Raw genomic sequence first — 18,431 nt, 5'->3', positions numbered from 1 at the left:
TTTTTTTCAGGAATTATTTCTAGAAGCAATCTTTTATTCAGGAAGGATCTACAGAAGCACCCTTTCTTTCTGGGAGGATCTATATAAGCACACTTTCTCTCAGGAAGGATCTATAGAAGCACCCTTTCTTTAAGAAAGGATCTATAGAAGCTGCCTTTCTTTCAGGAAGGGTCTATAGAAGCAGCCTTTCTTTCAGGAAGCATCTATAAAAGCATTCATTCTTTCAGATAGGAACTATAGAAGCACCTTTTCATTCAGAAAGGGACCTATAGAAGCACCCTTTCTTTCAGGAAGGATCTGTAGAAGCAGCCTTTCTTGTAGAAAGGGTCTCTAGAAGCAGCCTTTCTTTCAGGAAGGATTTCTAGAAGCAGCTTTTCGTTCAGAAAGGATCTACAGAAGCACCCTTCCTTTCAGGGAGGGTATATGTAAACACACTTTCTTTCAGAAAGGATCTATAGAAGCTGCCTTTCTTTCAGGGAGGATCTATAGAAGCATCCTTTATTTCAGGAAGGATCTATAGAAGCACTCTTTCTTTCAGGGAGGATTTATATAAGGAAGTATCTATGGAAACTCCATTTCTTTCAGGAAGGATCTATAGAAGCATCCTTCCTTTCAGAAAGGAACTATAGAAGCACCCTTTCTTACAGGAAGGATCTATAGAAGCACTTTTTCTTCCAGAAAGGATCTATAGAAGCACCCTTTCTTTCAGAAAGGGACCCATAGAAGCACCTTTTCTTTAAGGAAGGATCTATAGAAGCACCGTTTCTTTCAGAGAACATCTATGGAGGCATCCCTTCTTTCAGGAAAGATCTATAAAAGCAAAATTTCCTTTCAGAAAGGGACTATAGAAGCAAACTTTCTTTCAGGAGAACCCTTTCTTTCTGGAGCACACCTATGTGTTCCACTGTAGGTTGATCTTCTTATGCTGATCACACCGATGCATGGCTTTACCTGGGAGAAGCTCACACTTCAGGAGATATGGGCCCAGTATACATATTCTGAAATTTGTAGGGCACCTACAAAGACTTCTGGTTTTTAATAAAAAAAGCTCTTGGATTTTTAAAAATATTTTTAGGGCTTCTACAAAGGCTCGTGGATTTTTAAAATATTTTTAGGGGACCTACAAAGCGTCGTGCATTTTTAAGAATATTTTTAGGGCAACTACGAAGGCTCGTGGATTTTTAAAAGTATTTTTAGGCATCATTTTTTATTGTATGGATGGACCTAAAGCAGGTAGTAGTGTCAGTTCCGACGGATTTTTTGGTGTCTCTGCATGTGTTGGATTCTTGAATCGGAGGGAATTTGACGTTCCTTTGGTTCATATAGGCTCTGGGGGTTGTGCAATAATACACGGCCCTATGAAAATTGCGTTGGTGTTCCATCATTTGGCCCCAGTGGCCAAAAATTATTCGCCATCCCTGAATACACAACCCTCTTCATGCAAAACTGAACATTTGTTTCTTGTCGTCTACACACATTGCACTGCATACAGGCAAAACTTTACTAGCTGCTAGACTGCTTTTGGAAAATAAAGAAAATAAACAGAAAAGAAGAATAAATTCTTGCAATGAAATGAAAAGAAAACAAATTAACACAAGACAGACGTCATTACGCCACAACCAACCTGAAAGAGGCTTTATGCCGATCGACTGGCTCTGGGGTTGGTTGGTTGGCTGCCTACGGAAAAAAAATTATTACTCACAACAGAATCAAAACTACTTTGGATACCTACCTACCGGTAACGAAATCGAAAATGGTATAGGGACAGACAGCAGACACCTAGCATAAACAGAGGTGGCGGCGGTCTGGTTGTCTACGCGAATCCCCTCGCCTGAAAGCTCTGCCAACCCCGCACTGAGAACAGCTATTGCAACGAATGTCAGAAGTATAAAAAACAACACAAAATTGAAACGCCATAACGAAAACAGAATTTTTTTGCTCTTTCATTTGTTTCCATTCATTCTATGAATTCGTAGAAGGCAAAAACAAAAAATTGAATAAATTGGCGAACGAACGAATTGCAGCACATGGAGCAAATGGAAGTGCAAAACGCAAAACCAGAATAGAGATCCATCCACACAAGCCATAGAGAATAGTAGGGGAGAAGTAACAAAACAAAATAAATAATGGCGCTGTGAGAACCCAACAAAAAAAAATCTAAACAAAATTAAATGATCAACGAATATCTCTAGAATTGTTTCATTGCGCTTTTGAAACTGATAGAGAGGGAAAAAGAAAAGGAGAATTGGAAATTTATAACAGAGACTCATGAATTTCTATCTCAGTTGGATGCTAAATTGAACACAGTGGTGCGAAATAGGCAATTTTTCATTCTGAGGCAAATTGTCACGAACGATCATCTTCCAGATAAATTCTCCGATAATCCCCATAAACAACCGATATTAAGATAAAAATTAAAATAATTTTTAGGGCACCTACAAAGGCTCGTGGATTTTTAAAAATATTTTTAGGGCAACTACAAAGGCTCGTGGATTTTTTAAAATATTTTTAGGGAAACTACCAAGGCTCGTGGATTTATTAAAATATTTTTAGGGAAACTACCAAGGCTCGTGGATTTTTTTAAAATATTTTTAGGGAAACTACCAAAGCTCTTGGATGTTTTAAAATATTTTTAGGGAAACTACCAAGGTTCGTGGATTTTTTAAAATATTTTAGGGAAACTACCAAGGCTCTTGGATTTTTTAAAATATTTTTAAGGCACCTACAAAGGCTCGTGGATTTTTAAAAATATTTTTACCGCACCTACAAAGGCTCGTGAATTTTTAAAAATATTTTTACCGCACCTACAAAGGCTCGTGGATTTTTAAAAATATTTTTACCGCACCTACAAAGGCTCGTGGATTTTTAAAAATATTTTTACCGCACCTACAAAGGCTCGTTGATTTTTAAAAATATTTTTAAAGCACCTACAAAGTCTCGTGGATTTTTAAAAATATTTTTACCGCACCTACAAAGGCTCGTGGATTTTTAAAAATATTTTTAGGGCAGCTACAAAGGCTCGTGGATTTTTAAAAATATTTTTAGGACACCTACAAAGGCTCGTGGATTTTTAAAAATATTTTTAGGGCAGCTACAAAGGCTCGTGGATTTTTAAAAATATTTTTAGGGCACCTACAAAGGCTCGTGGATTTTTAAAAATATTTTTAGGTGACCTACAAAGGCTCGTGGATTTTTAAAAATATTTTTAGGTCACCTACAAAGGCTCGTGGATTTTGAAAAATATTTTTAGGGCAACTACCAAGGCTCGTGGATTTTGAAAAATATTTTTAGGGCAACTACCAAGGCTCGTGGATTTTTAAAAATATTTTTAGGGCAACTAGCAAGGCTCGTGGATTTTTAAAAATATTTTTAGGGCAGCTACAAAGGCTCGTGGATTTTTAAAAATATTTTTAGGGCAGCTACAAAGGCTCGTGGATTTTTAAAAATATTTTTTATTTTTATTTTATAAAGAACAATTTATTAGGATATTTTTTTCATTAAAAATTACCATATTAACTTCATTTTTATCATCTCTTTTCATTCGTTGTTTTGTTGTTGGGCATTACTCCATTCCACTTTACCGAAGGGGAGTTTCCAAGAAATAGTTTAGTATGTCATTACCAACTAATTTTTGCAAAAAGGGAACTTGGAAAACTCCTCTACCTGAGTGTCTCTCACTTAATTGGGCCTCTCCATTTATGAGAAGATACAAATCTACCCTGTAGAAGACACTCTCCTTTTGGTTCAGATCCCATCGAATGGATAAACAAACATCAGAATTTTATTTCCTACCAACCCATCCATAATGGCTAGATTGCTTTCATCTGTTCTCCCTACTGTTTTATTCATGTTTTCTTCTTTGCTATACATATTCGCTTTCAGTTTGCACATGTTGTTGTTGTTGTTGTTGTTGCTGTTCTTCATGAAAGATACGACTTCCTTCTCAACGATAAACACTTATTCATACTTGGCTTTTTTGTTGCAGCTTTTTGATGTCGAATCTCCCTCCTCCTCTTTGTTGCTTTACTTCTTTTAAGAATTCAATAGCTTTATTTAGAAGTGACATGACGAACGAAGACTACGTCATCAGCTACATAAGCCAAATGCATGCGCACCGTTAGATAATAGAGGAAGTGGGGGTTGCCACATTGAACAACTAAAATGTGGAGAGCTTTCGGTGAGAAAAAGCTTTAATAAAGTGGAATATTCAATACCGATACATTTTCAAAAAATATAAATTTCTTTATCGAAATGTTCCATATGGAAAATTTATCGATGACGAAAATCTTTTCTATAGAAAATTTATCGATGACGAAATCTTTTCTATAGAAAATTTATCGATGACGAAATTTTTCTATAGAAAATTTGTCGATATCGAAAATTTTTACCTATAGAAAATATGTCAATATTGAAAATTTTTCCTATAGAAAATTTATCGATATCGAAAATTTTTTTTATAGAAATTTATCGATATCGAAAATTTTTCCTATAGAAAATTTATCGATATCGAACATTTTTCCTATAGAAAATTTATCGATATCGAAAATTTTTCCTATAGAAATTTATCGATATCGAAAATTTTTCCTATAGAAAATTTATGGATATCGAAATTTTTTCCTATAGAAAATTTATCGATATCAAAAAATGTTTCTATAGAAAATTTATCGATATCGAAAATTATTTCTACCGAAAATTTGTCGGTATCGAAAATTTTTTCTACCGAAAATTTTTCGATATCGAAAAATTTTCCTGTAGAAAAGTTGTCGGTATCGGAAACTTTTTCTATAGAAAATTTTTCGATATCGACAATTTTTTCTATAGAAAATTTGTCGATATCGACAATTTTTTCTATAGAAAATTTGTCGATATCGACAATTTTTTCTATAGAAAATTTGTCGATATCGAAAATTTTTTCTATAGACAATTTTTTGATATCGAAAATTTTTTCTATAGAAAATTTGTCGATATCGAAAATTTTTTCTATAGAAAATTTGTCGATATCGAAAATTTTTTCTATAGAAAATTTGTCGATATCGAAAATTTTTTCTATAGAAAATTTGTCGATATCGAAAATTTTTTCTATAGAAAATTTGTCGATATCGAAAAATTGTTTCTATAGAAAATTTGTCGATATCGAAAAATTTTTTCTATAGAAATTTGTCGATATCGAATTTTTTTTCTATAGAAAATTTGTCGACAACAAAAATTTTTTTCTATACAAAAAATGTTCGATATCGATAAAATTTTCCTATAGAAAATTTGTCGATATTGAAAATTTTTCCTATAGAAAACTTGTCGATATCGGCAATTTTTCCTACAGAAAATTTGTCGATATCGAAACTTCATTCTATAGAAAATTTGTCGATATCGAAAATTTTTTCTATAGAAAATTTGCGATATCGAAAATTTTTTCTATAGAAAATTTGCGATATCGAAAATTTTTTCTATAGAAAATTTGTCGATATCGAAAATTTTTTCTATAGAAAATTTGTCGATATCGAAAATTTTTTCTATAGAAAATTTGTCGATATCGAAAATTTTTTCTATAGAAAATTTGTCGATATCAAAAATTTTTTCTATAGAAAATTTGTCGATATCGAAAATTTTTTCTATAGAAAATTTGTCGATATCGAAAATTTTTTCTATAGAAAATTTGTCGATATCGAAAATTTTTTCTATAGAAAATTTGTCGATATCGAAAATTTTTTCTATAGAAAATTTGTCGATATCGAAAATTTTTTCTATAGAAAATTTGTCGATATCGAAAATTTTTTCTATAGAAAATTTGTCGATATCGAAAATTTTTTCTATAGAAAATTTGTCGATATCGAAAATTTTTTCTATAGAAAATTTGTCGATATCGATAATTTTTTCTTTAGAACATTTGTCGATATCGAACATTTTTCCTATAGAAAATTTGTCGATATCGAAAATTTTTCCTATAGAAAATTTGTCGATATCGAAAATTTTTCCTATAGAAAATTTGTCGATATCGAAAATTTTTCCTATAGAAAATTTGTCGATATCGAAAATTTTTCCTATAGAAAATTTGTCGATATCGAAAATTTTTCCTATAGAAAATTTGTCGATATCGAAAATTTTTCCTATAGAAAATTTGTCGATATCGAAAATTTTTCCTATAGAAAAGTTGTCGATATCGAAAATTTGTCTTATAGAAAAATAGTCGATATCTAAAATTTTTCCTACATAACATTTGTCGATATCGAAAAATTTTCCTATAGAAAAGTTGTCGATATCGAAAGTTTTTCCTATAGAAAAGTTGTCGATATCGAAAGTTTTTCCTATAGAAAAGTTTTCGATATCGAAAATTTTTTCTATAGAAAATTTATCGATATCCAAAATTTTTCCTATAGAAAATTAGTCGATATCTAAAATTTTTCCTATAGAAAATTTGTCGATATCGAAAATTTTTTCTATTAAAAAATTTTTCCTATAGAAAATTTGTCGATATCGATAATTTTTCCTATAGAAAATTTATCGATATCGAAAATTTTTCCTATAGAAAATTTATTGATATCGAAAATTTTTTTTCTATAAAAAATTTGTCGATATCGAAAATTTTTTCTATAGAAAAATTATCGATATCGAAAATTTTTTCTATAGAAAATTTATCGATGTCAAAAATTTTTCCTATAGGTAATGTATCGATATCGAAAATTTTTCCTCTAGAAAATTTATGGATATCGAAAATTTTTCCTATAGAAAATGTATCGATATCGAAAATTTTTCTACCGAAAATATTTTTTTACAAATGCTCGTGGATTTCTTAAAATATTTATGGGGCACCTACTAAAGTCTCGTGGATTTTTAAAAAAATTTAGAGGGCACCTATAAAGGCTGGTGAATTTGTCGATATTGAAAACTTTTCCTATAGAAAATTTTTCTATAGAAAATTTGTCGATATCGAAAATTTTTCTGTAGAAAAGTTTTCGATATCGAAAAAATTTTTATAGAAAAGTTTTCGATATCGAAAATTTTTTCTATAAAAAATTTTTCGATATCGAAAATTTTTCGATATAGAAATTTTGTCGATATTAAAAATTTTTGCAATACAAACTTTGTCGATATCGAAAACTTTTTCAATAGAAAATTTGTCGATATCGAAAACTTTTTCAATAGAAAATTTGTCGATATCGAAAACTTTTTCAATAGAAAATTTGTCGATATCGAAATTTTTTTCTATAGAAAATTTGTCGATATCGAAAATTTTTTCTATAGAAATTTTTTTGATATCGAAAATTTATTCTCTTTAGAAAATTTGTCGATATCGAACATTTTTTCTATAGCAAATTTGTCGATATCATAAATTTTTCTATAGAAAATTTGACAATATCGAAAATTTTTCCTATAGAAAATTGGTCGATATTAGAAAGTTTTCTTATAGAACATTTATCGATATCTATAATTTTTCTGTAGGAAAATTTTCTAAAGGAAAATGTTTCCTATACAAAATTTATCGATATCGAAAATTGTTGCTATACAAAAATTATCGATATCGAAAATTTTTCCTATAGAAATTTAATTGATATCGAAAATTTTTCCTATAGAAAATTTTTCGATATCGAAAATTTTTCCTATAGACAATTTATCGATATCGAAAATTTTTCCTATAGAAAATTTATGGATATCGAAAATTTTTCCTATACAAAAATGTTTCCTATAGAAAACTTGTCGATATCAAAAATTTTTCCTATAGAAAATTTATCGATGTCGAAATTTTTTTCTATAGAAAATGTTTCGATGTCGAAAATTTTTCCAACAGAAAATTTGTCGATATCAAAAATTTTTCCTATAGAAAATTTGTCGATATCGAAAATTTCTTCCTGTAGAAAATTTGTCGATATCGAAAATTTGTTTCTATAGAAAATTTGTCGATATCGAAAATTTGTTTCTATAGAAAATTTGTCGATATCGAAAATTTTTTCTATAGAAAATTTGTCGATATCGCAAATTTTTTATAGATAATTTGTCGATATCGAAAATTTTTCTACCGAAAATTTGTCGATATCGAAAAATTTTTCTGCCGAAAATTGGTCGATATCGAAAAATTTTTCTACCAAAAATTTGTCGATACGGAAAAATGTTTCAACAGAAAATTTAACGATATCGTAAAATGTTTCTATAGAAATTTTATCGATATCGAAAAACGTTTCTATAGAAAATTTATCGGTATCCAAAAAATTTTCTATAGTAAATTTATTGATATCGAAAATTTTTTCTATAGGAAATTTATCGATATCGAAAATTTTTTCTATAGAATATTTATCGATATTGAAAAATTTTCTACCGAAAATTTATCGATATCGAAAATTTTTTCTATAGAAAATTTGTCGACATCGAAAATTTATCGATATCGAAAATTTTTTCTATAGAAAATTTGTCGATATCGAAAATTTTTCCTATAGAAAATTTGTCGATATCGAAAATTTTTCCTATAGAAAATTTGTCGATATCGAAAATTTTTCCTATAGAAAATTTGTCGATATCGAAAATTTTCCTTTCAGTAGAAAATTTTTCGATATCGACAATATTTTCTATAGAAAATGCATCGTTGTCGAAAAATTTTTCTATAGAAAATGCATCGATGTCGAAAAAATTTTCTATAGAAAATTTATCGATATCGAACATTTTTCCTATATAGAAATTATCGATATCGAAATTTTTTTCTATAGAAAATTTATCGATATCAAAAATTTTTTCTATAGAAAATTTGTCGATATCAAAAATTTTTTCTTTTGGAAAATTTATCGATATCGAAATTTTTTTCTATAGAAAATTTATAGATAACGAAAATTTTTTCTTTAGAAACTTGGCGATATCGAAAAATTTTCCTATAGAAAATTTATCGATATCGAAAAATTTTCCTATAGAAAATGTATCGATATCGAAAATTTTTCCTATAGAAAATTTGTCGATATCGAAAATTTTTTCCTACAGAAAATTTGTCGATATCGAAAATTTTTCCTATAGAAAAATTGTCGATATCGAAAATTTTTCCTATAGAAAATTTATCGATATCAAAAATTTTACCTAAAGAAAATTTATCGATATCGAAAATTTTTCCTATAGAAAATTTGTCGATATTGAAAATTTTTTCCTATAGAAAATTTATCGATGTCGAAATTTTTTTCTATAGAAAAATAAAATTTTTCCTGTAGAAAATTTTCGATATCGACAAATTTTCCTATAGGAAATGTACCGATATCGAAAATTTATCGATATCGAAAATTTTTCCTATAGAAAATTTATCGATATCGATCGAACATTTTTCCTATAGAAAATTTATCGATGTCAAAAATTTTTCCTATAGGAAATTTATCTATGTCGAAAATGTTTTCTATATAAAATGTATCGATATAATTTTTTTTTTTAAATTTTTTTGGGCAACTACAAATGCTCGTGGAGTTTTTTAAAATATTATTGGGGTACCTACAAATCCTCGTGGATTTTAAAAAAATATTTTTAGAGCACATACAAAGGCTCGTGGATTTTTACAAATAATTAAATTTTTTTTTTACAAAATTTTATATCATGCTATAATATTTTGAAATAATAATTATAGCATGCTATAATTATTAAAAAATATCGCAAAATAACAATTTGCTTCTCCTTCCTCTTGTTTTACAGATTTTTTGCAAAATAATATGGAACATTTTTCCGTATCCCTATTGGCGGACAGTGCTTATCGTAATTTGAACAATAACAACAACACTAACAATAAAAATCAAAACAACAACAACAGCATTATCAGCAGCAGCACCATCATGCATCATCACAAAGATCACATGTTGGGTGCTGGTAGTACCCCAAGTACAACCGGATTCATGTATGAATCCACTGCCCATCACCATGCCAAGCCGGAGATGACCATGGCCAAAAGTGATTACAGCTCCTTTGCTTCGTGTATTCAACAATCGGCTATGCTAGATCATCGTAATGTTGCCATAGATGCCAATTTAGATGCTGCCGTATCGCTGGGTGCTCTGTGTGAATTGAAATTTGGACCCACTGCCAATGGTGGTGGTGTAGGGGTGGGTGGCAGTCCTCCGTTAATGGGTGGTGGGGCTTCAGCTACCACTTCCAGCACTGATGTGGAGAATAATTTTAAGGGTCTACCACCCTTGATTACCAATATTGAGGCTAGCAATTTAATGGGTGTCCTTCCGAAAGTTGTTGGTTCTTCGGGTATGTCGGTGAATGTGCCACAATTTGCTCAAATGTTATTTAGCCGGGAACAACCACCTCCCGGGCCACCACCACAGCCCATACATGGTAGCTATGGTGGCCATCCACATTTGCCTCACATACCTGCCGCCGCGATAAAGGCTCAAGAAGTACAAAACACTGCCGCCGCCGCAACAACAACCACACGACATTATTTGTCGGGAGCTCCTGCAGGAGGAGCTAACAATGCCAGTACGGAAGCTAATGAGGCCAGTGAAAGAAATTTTTTTGATTTTGCCATGGTAGGAAATAATCGTATGGCCAATATGGATGCTATTTCTACAACAACAACAACTAACACAGCCAATGCCAGTAACAACAACAACAATGGCAATTTATCGAATGAAAGCCACATAACCACCACAACAACAACGGTTAGAAATGACAACAACAACAATACAATACATACTGCCAGTAATAATGCAACAACAACAACTTCTGCAAACCAGCCGCCATCTCAGCCACAACAGATTACCAGCCAGCCGCCCACCACCACGGCCACAAGATCACAGATGCACAGTATTGAAGAATTAGCCGCCAGTTCCTGCACACCCACATCATCAACAACAGTTGGAACAACCAACAACAACAGCAACAACAATGCCAATAATTCAGTCACAGCTACAGCAGTACCTTTAAATGATCAGCAACAACAATTATCCCAGTCTCAAACTTCTTCTATTACCAGTCCAACAACATCACAACAACCTTCTTCCCAACAACAACATCACCACCAGCAGCAGCTTAATTCATCGAATATTAGCACAGATAGCAATGATGACGATTCCATGTCTTCATCCGATGAATATATTGACATGGATCTCAATGACCGATCGGGTAAGTACCGATTTGAGACTTTTATCTTTTTCAGTTTTTGGGATAATATTGGCAATATTTTGTTGAGTTCCACGAAAATAATGTCAAAATACAATAATAATCTTCGAAATCGGATTTTATAACAGTTTTGCAGAGAACATAATTGCATACAGAGATTTTAAAATAACAAAAAAAAAATAAAAAAATTATATTTAAAAGTTTATTACAAGTATAACAGTTATGACAGTTTATAACAGTTCTGACTGTTTATGACAGTTATAAGAATTATAACAGTTACAACAATTATAACAGTTTATGACAGTTATTAACTGTTATAACTGTCATAACTGGAATAAACTGCAATTAATAAACTTCTGTAAGAGCTTATAACAGTTACATGTGATTATAACAGTACAAATCAACCAGTTTTTTACATTTATAACAGTTTTTATTTGTTATAATATTTTATGATAGTTTATAACAGTTTTTCAGTAGAAAATAATTTTTGATATCGACCAAATTTCTATAGGAAATTTTAGCGATATCGACCAAATTTTCTATAGGAAAAATTTGCGATATCCACCAAATTTCTATAGGAAATTTTTGCGATATCGACCAAATTTCTATAGGAAATGTTTGCGATATCGACCAAATTTCTATAGGAAATTTTCGCAATATCGACCAAATTTCTATAGGAAATTTTTGCAATATCGACCAAATTTCTATAGAAAAATTTTGCGATATCGACCAAATTTTTATAGGAAATTCTTGCGATATCGACCAAATCTTTATAGGAAATTTTTGCGATATCGACCAAATTTCTATAGGAAATGTTTGCGATATCGACCAAATTTCTATAGAAAAATTTGCGATATCCACCAAATTTCAATAGGAAATTTTTGCGATATCGACCAAATTTCTATAGGGAATTTTTGCGATATATCGACCAAATTTTCTATAGGAAAATTTTGCGATATATCGCCCAAATTTTCTAAAGAATAATTTTTCGATATATCGACCAAATTTTCTAAAGAATAATTTTTCGATATATTGATCAAATTTTCTATAGGAAATTTTTTCGATATATCGATCAAATTTTCTATAGGAACATTTTTCGATATATCGACCAAATTTTCTATAGGAACATTTTTCCATATATCGACCAAATTTTCTATTTTTCGATATCTCGAACAAAGTTTCTATAGGAAAATTTTTCGATAAATCGACGATAGGGAAATTGTTCGATATATCGACCAAATTTTCTATAGGAAAACTTTTCGATATATCGACCAAATTTTCTATAGGGAAATTTTTCGATATATCAACCAAATTTTCTATAGGATTTTTTCCACATTTTCTATGAGAAAATTTTTCGATATATCGACCAAATTTCTATAAGAAAATTTTTGGATATATCGACCAAATTTCTATAGGAAATTTTTGCGATATCGACCAAATTTCTTTACGAAATTTTTGCGATATCGACCAAATTTCCTATAGAAAATTTTGTTCGATATCGACCAAATTTCCATAAGAAATGTTTGCGATATCGACCAAATTTCTATAGGAAATTTTTGCGATATCGACCGAATTTCTATAGGAAATTTTTGCGATATCGACCAAATTTCTATAGGAAATTTTTGCGATATCGACCAAATTTCTATAGGAAATTTTTGCGATATCGACCAAATTTCTATAGGAAATTTTTGCGATATCGACCAAATTTCTATAGGAAATTTTTGCGATATCGACCAAATTTCTATAGGAAATTTTTGCGATATCGACCAAATTTCTATAGGAAATTTTTGCGATATCGACCAAATTTCTATAGGAAATTTTTGCGATATCGACCAAATTTCTATAGGAAATTTTTGCGATATCGACCAAATTTCTATAGGAAATTTTTGCGATATCGACCAAATTTCTATAGGAAATTTTTGCGATATCGACCAAATTTCTATAGGAAATTTTTGCGATATCGACCAAATTTCTATAGGAAATTTTTGCGATATCGACCAAATTTCTATAGGAAATTTTTGCGATATCGACCAAATTTCTATAGGAAATTTTTGCGATATCGACCAAATTTCTATAGGAAATTTTTGCGATATCGACCAAATTTCTATAGGAAATTTTTGCGATATCGACCAAATTTCTATAGGAAATTTTTGCGATATCGACCAAATTTCTATAGGAAATTTTTGCGATATCGACCAAATTTCTATAGGAAATTTTTGCGATATCGACCAAATTTCTATAGGAAATTTTTGCGATATCGACCAAATTTCTATAGGAAATTTTTGCGATATCGACCAAATTTCTATAGGAAATTTTTGCGATATCGACCAAATTTCTATAGGAAATTTTTGCGACATCGATCAAATTTCTATAGGAAATTTTTGCGATATCGACCAAATTTCTATAGGAAATTTTTGCGATATCGACCAAATTTCTATAGGAAATTTTTGCGATATCGACCAAATTTCTATAGGAAATTTTTGCGATATCGACCAAATTTCTATAGGAAATTTTTGCGATATCGACCAAATTTCTATAGGAAATTTTTGCGATATCGACCAAATTTCTATAGGAAATTTTTGCGATATCGACCAAATTTCTATAGGAAATTTTTGCGATATCGACCAAATTTCTATAGGAAATTTTTGCGATATCGACCAAATTTCTATAGGAAATTTTTGCGATATCGACCAAATTTCTATAGGAAATTTTTGCGATATCGACCAAATTTCTATAGGAAATTTTTGCGATATCGACCAAATTTCTATAGGAAATTTTTGCGATATCGACCAAATTTCTATAGGAAATTTTTGCGATATCGACCAAATTTCTATAGGAAATTTTTGCGATATCGACCAAATTTCTATAGGAAATTTTTGCGATATCGACCAAATTTCTATAGGAAATTTTTGCGATATCGACCAAATTTCTATAGGAAATTTTTGCGATATCGACCAAATTTCTATAGGAAATTTTTGCGATATCGACCAAATTTCTATAGGAAATTTTTGCGATATCGACCAAATTTCTATAGGAAATTTTTGCGATATCGACCAAATTTCTATAGGAAATTTTTGCGATATCGACCAAATTTCTATAGGAAATTTTTGCGATATCGACCAAATTTCTATAGGAAATTTTTGCGATATCGACCAAATTTCTATAGGAAATTTTTGCGATATCGACCAAATTTCTATAGGAAATTTTTGCGATATCGACCAAATTTCTATAGGAAATTTTTGCGATATCGACCAAATTTCTATAGGAAATTTTTGCGATATCGACCAAATTTCTATAGGAAATTTTTGCGATATCGACCAAATTTCTATAGGAAATTTTTGCGATATCGACCAAATTTCTATAGGAAATTTTTGCGATATCGACCAAATTTCTATAGGAAATTTTTGCGATATCGACCAAATTTCTATAGGAAATTTTTGCGATATCGACCAAATTTCTATAGGAAATTTTTGCGACATCGATCAAATTTCTATAGGAAATTTTTGCGATATCGACCAAATTTCTATAGGAAATTTTTGCGATATCGACCAAATTTCTGTAGGAATTTTTGCGATATCGATTAAATTTCTATAGGAAATTTTTGCGATATCGATTAAATTTCTATAGGAAATTTTTGCGATATCGATTAAATTTCTATAGGAAATTTTTGCGATATCGACCAAATTTCTATAGGAAATTTTTGCGATATCGACCAAATTTCTATAGGAAATTTTTGCGATATCGACCAAATTTCTATAGGAAATTTTTGCGATATCGACCAAATTTCTATAGGAAATTTTTGCGATATCGACCAAATTTCTATAGGAAATTTTTGCGATATCGACCAAATTTCTATAGGAAATTTTTGCGATATCGACCAAATTTCTATAGGAAATTTTTGCGATATCGACCAAATTTCTATAGGAAATTTTTGCGATATCGACCAAATTTCTATAGGAAATTTTTGCGATATCGACCAAATTTCTATAGGAAATTTTTGCGATATCGACCAAATTTCTATAGGAAATTTTTGCGATATCGACCAAATTTCTATAGGAAATTTTTGCGATATCGACCAAATTTCTATAGGAAATTTTTGCGATATCGACCAAATTTCTATAGGAAATTTTTGCGATATCGACCAAATTTCTATAGGAAATTTTTGCGATATCGACCAAATTTCTATAGGAAATTTTTGCGATATCGACCAAATTTCTATAGGAAATTTTTGCGATATCGACCAAATTTCTATAGGAAATTTTTGCGATATCGACCAAATTTCTATAGGAAATTTTTGCGATATCGACCAAATTTCTATAGGAAATTTTTGCGATATCGACCAAATTTCTATAGGAAATTTTTGCGATATCGACCAAATTTCTATAGGAAATTTTTGCGATATCGACCAAATTTCTATAGGAAATTTTTGCGATATCGACCAAATTTCTATAGGAAATTTTTGCGATATCGACCAAATTTCTATAGGAAATTTTTGCGATATCGACCAAATTTCTATAGGAAATTTTTGCGATATCGACCAAATTTCTATAGGAAATTTTTGCGATATCGACCAAATTTCTATAGGAAATTTTTGCGATATCGACCAAATTTCTATAGGAAATTTTTGCGATATCGACCAAATTTCTATAGGAAATTTTTGCGATATCGACCAAATTTCTATAGGAAATTTTTGCGATATCGACCAAATTTCTATAGGAAATTTTTGCGATATCGACCAAATTTCTATAGGAAATTTTTGCGATATCGACCAAATTTCTATAGGAAATTTTTGCGATATCGACCAAATTTCTATAGGAAATTTTTGCGATATCGACCAAATTTCTATAGGAAATTTTTGCGATATCGACCAAATTTCTATAGGAAATTTTTGCGATATCGACCAAATTTCTATAGGAAATTTTTGCGATATCGACCAAATTTCTATAGGAAATTTTTGCGATATCGACCAAATTTCTATAGGAAATTTTTGCGATATCGACCAAATTTCTATAGGAAATTTTTGCGATATCGACCAAATTTCTATAGGAAATTTTTGCGATATCGACCAAATTTCTATAGGAAATTTTTGCGATATCGACCAAATTTCTATAGGAAATTTTTGCGATATCGACCAAATTTCTATAGGAAATTTTTGCGATATCGACCAAATTTCTATAGGAAATTTTTGCGATATCGACCAAATTTCTATAGGAAATTTTTGCGATATCGACCAAATTTCTATAGGAAATTTTTGCGATATCGACCAAATTTCTATAGGAAATTTTTGCGATATCGACCAAATTTCTATAGGAAATTTTTGCGACATCGATCAAATTTCTATAGGAAATTTTTGCGATATCGACCAAATTTCTGTAGGAATTTTTGCGATATCGATTAAATTTCTATAGGAAATTTTTGCGATATCGACCAAATTTCTATAGGAAATTTTTGCGATATCGACCAAATTTCTATAGGAAATTTTTGCGATATCGACCAAATTTCTATAGGAAATTTTTGCGATATCGACCAAATTTCTATAGGAAATTTTTGCGATATCGACCAAATTTCTATAGGAAATTTTTGCGATATCGACCAAATTTCTATAGGAAATTTTTGCGATATCGACCAAATTTCTATAGGAAATTTTTGCGATATCGACCAAATTTCTATAGGAAATTTTTGCGATATCGACCAAATTTCTATAGGAAATTTTTGCGATATCGACCAAATTTCTATAGGAAATTTTTGCGATATCGACCAAATTTCTATAGGAAATTTTTGCGATATCGACCAAATTTCTATAGGAAATTTTTGCGATATCGACCAAATTTCTATAGGAAATTTTTGCGATATCGACCAAATTTCTATAGGAAATTTTTGCGATATCGACCAAATTTCTATAGGAAATTTTTGCGATATCGACCAAATTTCTATAGGAAATTTTTGCGATATCGACCAAATTTCTATAGGAAATTTTTGCGATATCGACCAAATTTCTATAGGAAATTTTTGCGATATCGACCAAATTTCTATAGGAAATTTTTGCGATATCGACCAAATTTCTATAGGAAATTTTTGCGACATCGATCAAATTTCTATAGGAAATTTTTGCGATATCGACCAAATTTCTATAGGAAATTTTTGCGATATCGACCAAATTTCTGTAGGAATTTTTGCGATATCGATTAAATTTCTATAGGAAATTTTTGCGATATCGATTAAATTTCTATAGGAAATTTTTGCGATATCGACCAAATTTCTATAGGAAATTTTTGCGATATCGACCAAATTTCTATAGGAAATTTTTGCGATATCGACCAAATTTCTATAGGAAATTTTTGCGATATCGACCAAATTTCTATAGGAAATTTTTGCGATATCGACCAAATTTCTATAGGAAATTTTTGCGATATCGACCAAATTTCTATAGGAAATTTTTGCGATATCGACCAAATTTCTATAGGAAATTTTTGCGATATCGACCAAATTTCTATAGGAAATTTTTGCGATATCGACCAAATTTCTATAGGAAATTTTTGCGATATCGACCAAATTTCTATAGGAAATTTTTGCGATATCGACCAAATTTCTATAGGAAATTTTTGCGATATCGACCAAATTTCTATAGGAAATTTTTGCGATATCGACCAAATTTCTATAGGAAATTTTTGCGATATCGACCAAATTTCTATAGGAAATTTTTGCGATATCGACCAAATTTCTATAGGAAATTTTTGCGATATCGACCAAATTTCTATAGGAAATTTTTGCGATATCGACCAAATTTCTATAGGAAATTTTTGCGATATCGACCAAATTTCTATAGGAAATTTTTGCGATATCGACCAAATTTCTATAGGAAATTTTTGCGATATCGACCAAATTTCTATAGGAAATTTTTGCGATATCGACCAAATTTCTATAGGAAATTTTTGCGATATCGACCAAATTTCTATAGGAAATTTTTGCGATATCGACCAAATTTCTATAGGAAATTTTTGCGATATCGACCAAATTTCTATAGGAAATTTTTGCGATATCGACCAAATTTCTATAGGAAATTTTTGCGATATCGACCAAATTTCTATAGGAAATTTTTGCGATATCGACCAAATTTCTATAGGAAATTTTTGCGATATCGACCAAATTTCTATAGGAAATTTTTGCGATATCGACCAAATTTCTATAGGAAATTTTTGCGATATCGACCAAATTTCTATAGGAAATTTTTGCGACATCGATCAAATTTCTATAGGAAATTTTTGCGATATCGACCAAATTTCTATAGGAAATTTTTGCGATATCGACCAAATTTCTGTAGGAATTTTTGCGATATCGATTAAATTTCTATA

At 30.3% G+C, this 18,431-nt stretch overlaps 1 protein-coding gene and 1 long non-coding RNA gene across 22 annotated transcripts in view; one reads left to right on the top strand and one right to left on the bottom strand.

Annotated features, from left to right (window-relative positions):
* ftz-f1 (ftz transcription factor 1) overlaps nt 1-18,431 on the top strand; it is a 292,383-nt gene that overhangs the window by 8,819 nt on the left and 265,133 nt on the right. For all 21 annotated transcript variants that reach the window (XM_073985963.1, XM_073985973.1, XM_073985967.1 and 18 more), the window contains exon 3: nt 9,649-11,082. In XM_073985963.1, coding sequence (XP_073842064.1) covers nt 9,666-11,082 — 1,417 coding nt within the window. In that variant the 5' untranslated portion in view covers nt 9,649-9,665. The remainder of the gene's footprint in view (nt 1-9,648; nt 11,083-18,431) is intronic.
* LOC141402877 (uncharacterized) lies at nt 990-2,018 on the bottom strand. Its single transcript, XR_012412769.1, has 3 exons — nt 1,737-2,018; nt 1,625-1,677; nt 990-1,515 (listed from the first exon to the last, which is right to left on the bottom strand). It is a non-coding gene; the product is annotated as an uncharacterized lncRNA (long non-coding RNA).

The sequence above is a fragment of the Musca autumnalis genome, unplaced genomic scaffold, assembly GCF_047663935.1.
Source record: "Musca autumnalis isolate F117 unplaced genomic scaffold, ASM4766393v1 scaffold_4, whole genome shotgun sequence".
Lineage (NCBI taxonomy): Eukaryota > Metazoa > Arthropoda > Insecta > Diptera > Muscidae > Musca > Musca autumnalis.
This window is presented reverse-complemented; position numbering and strand designations above follow the sequence as displayed.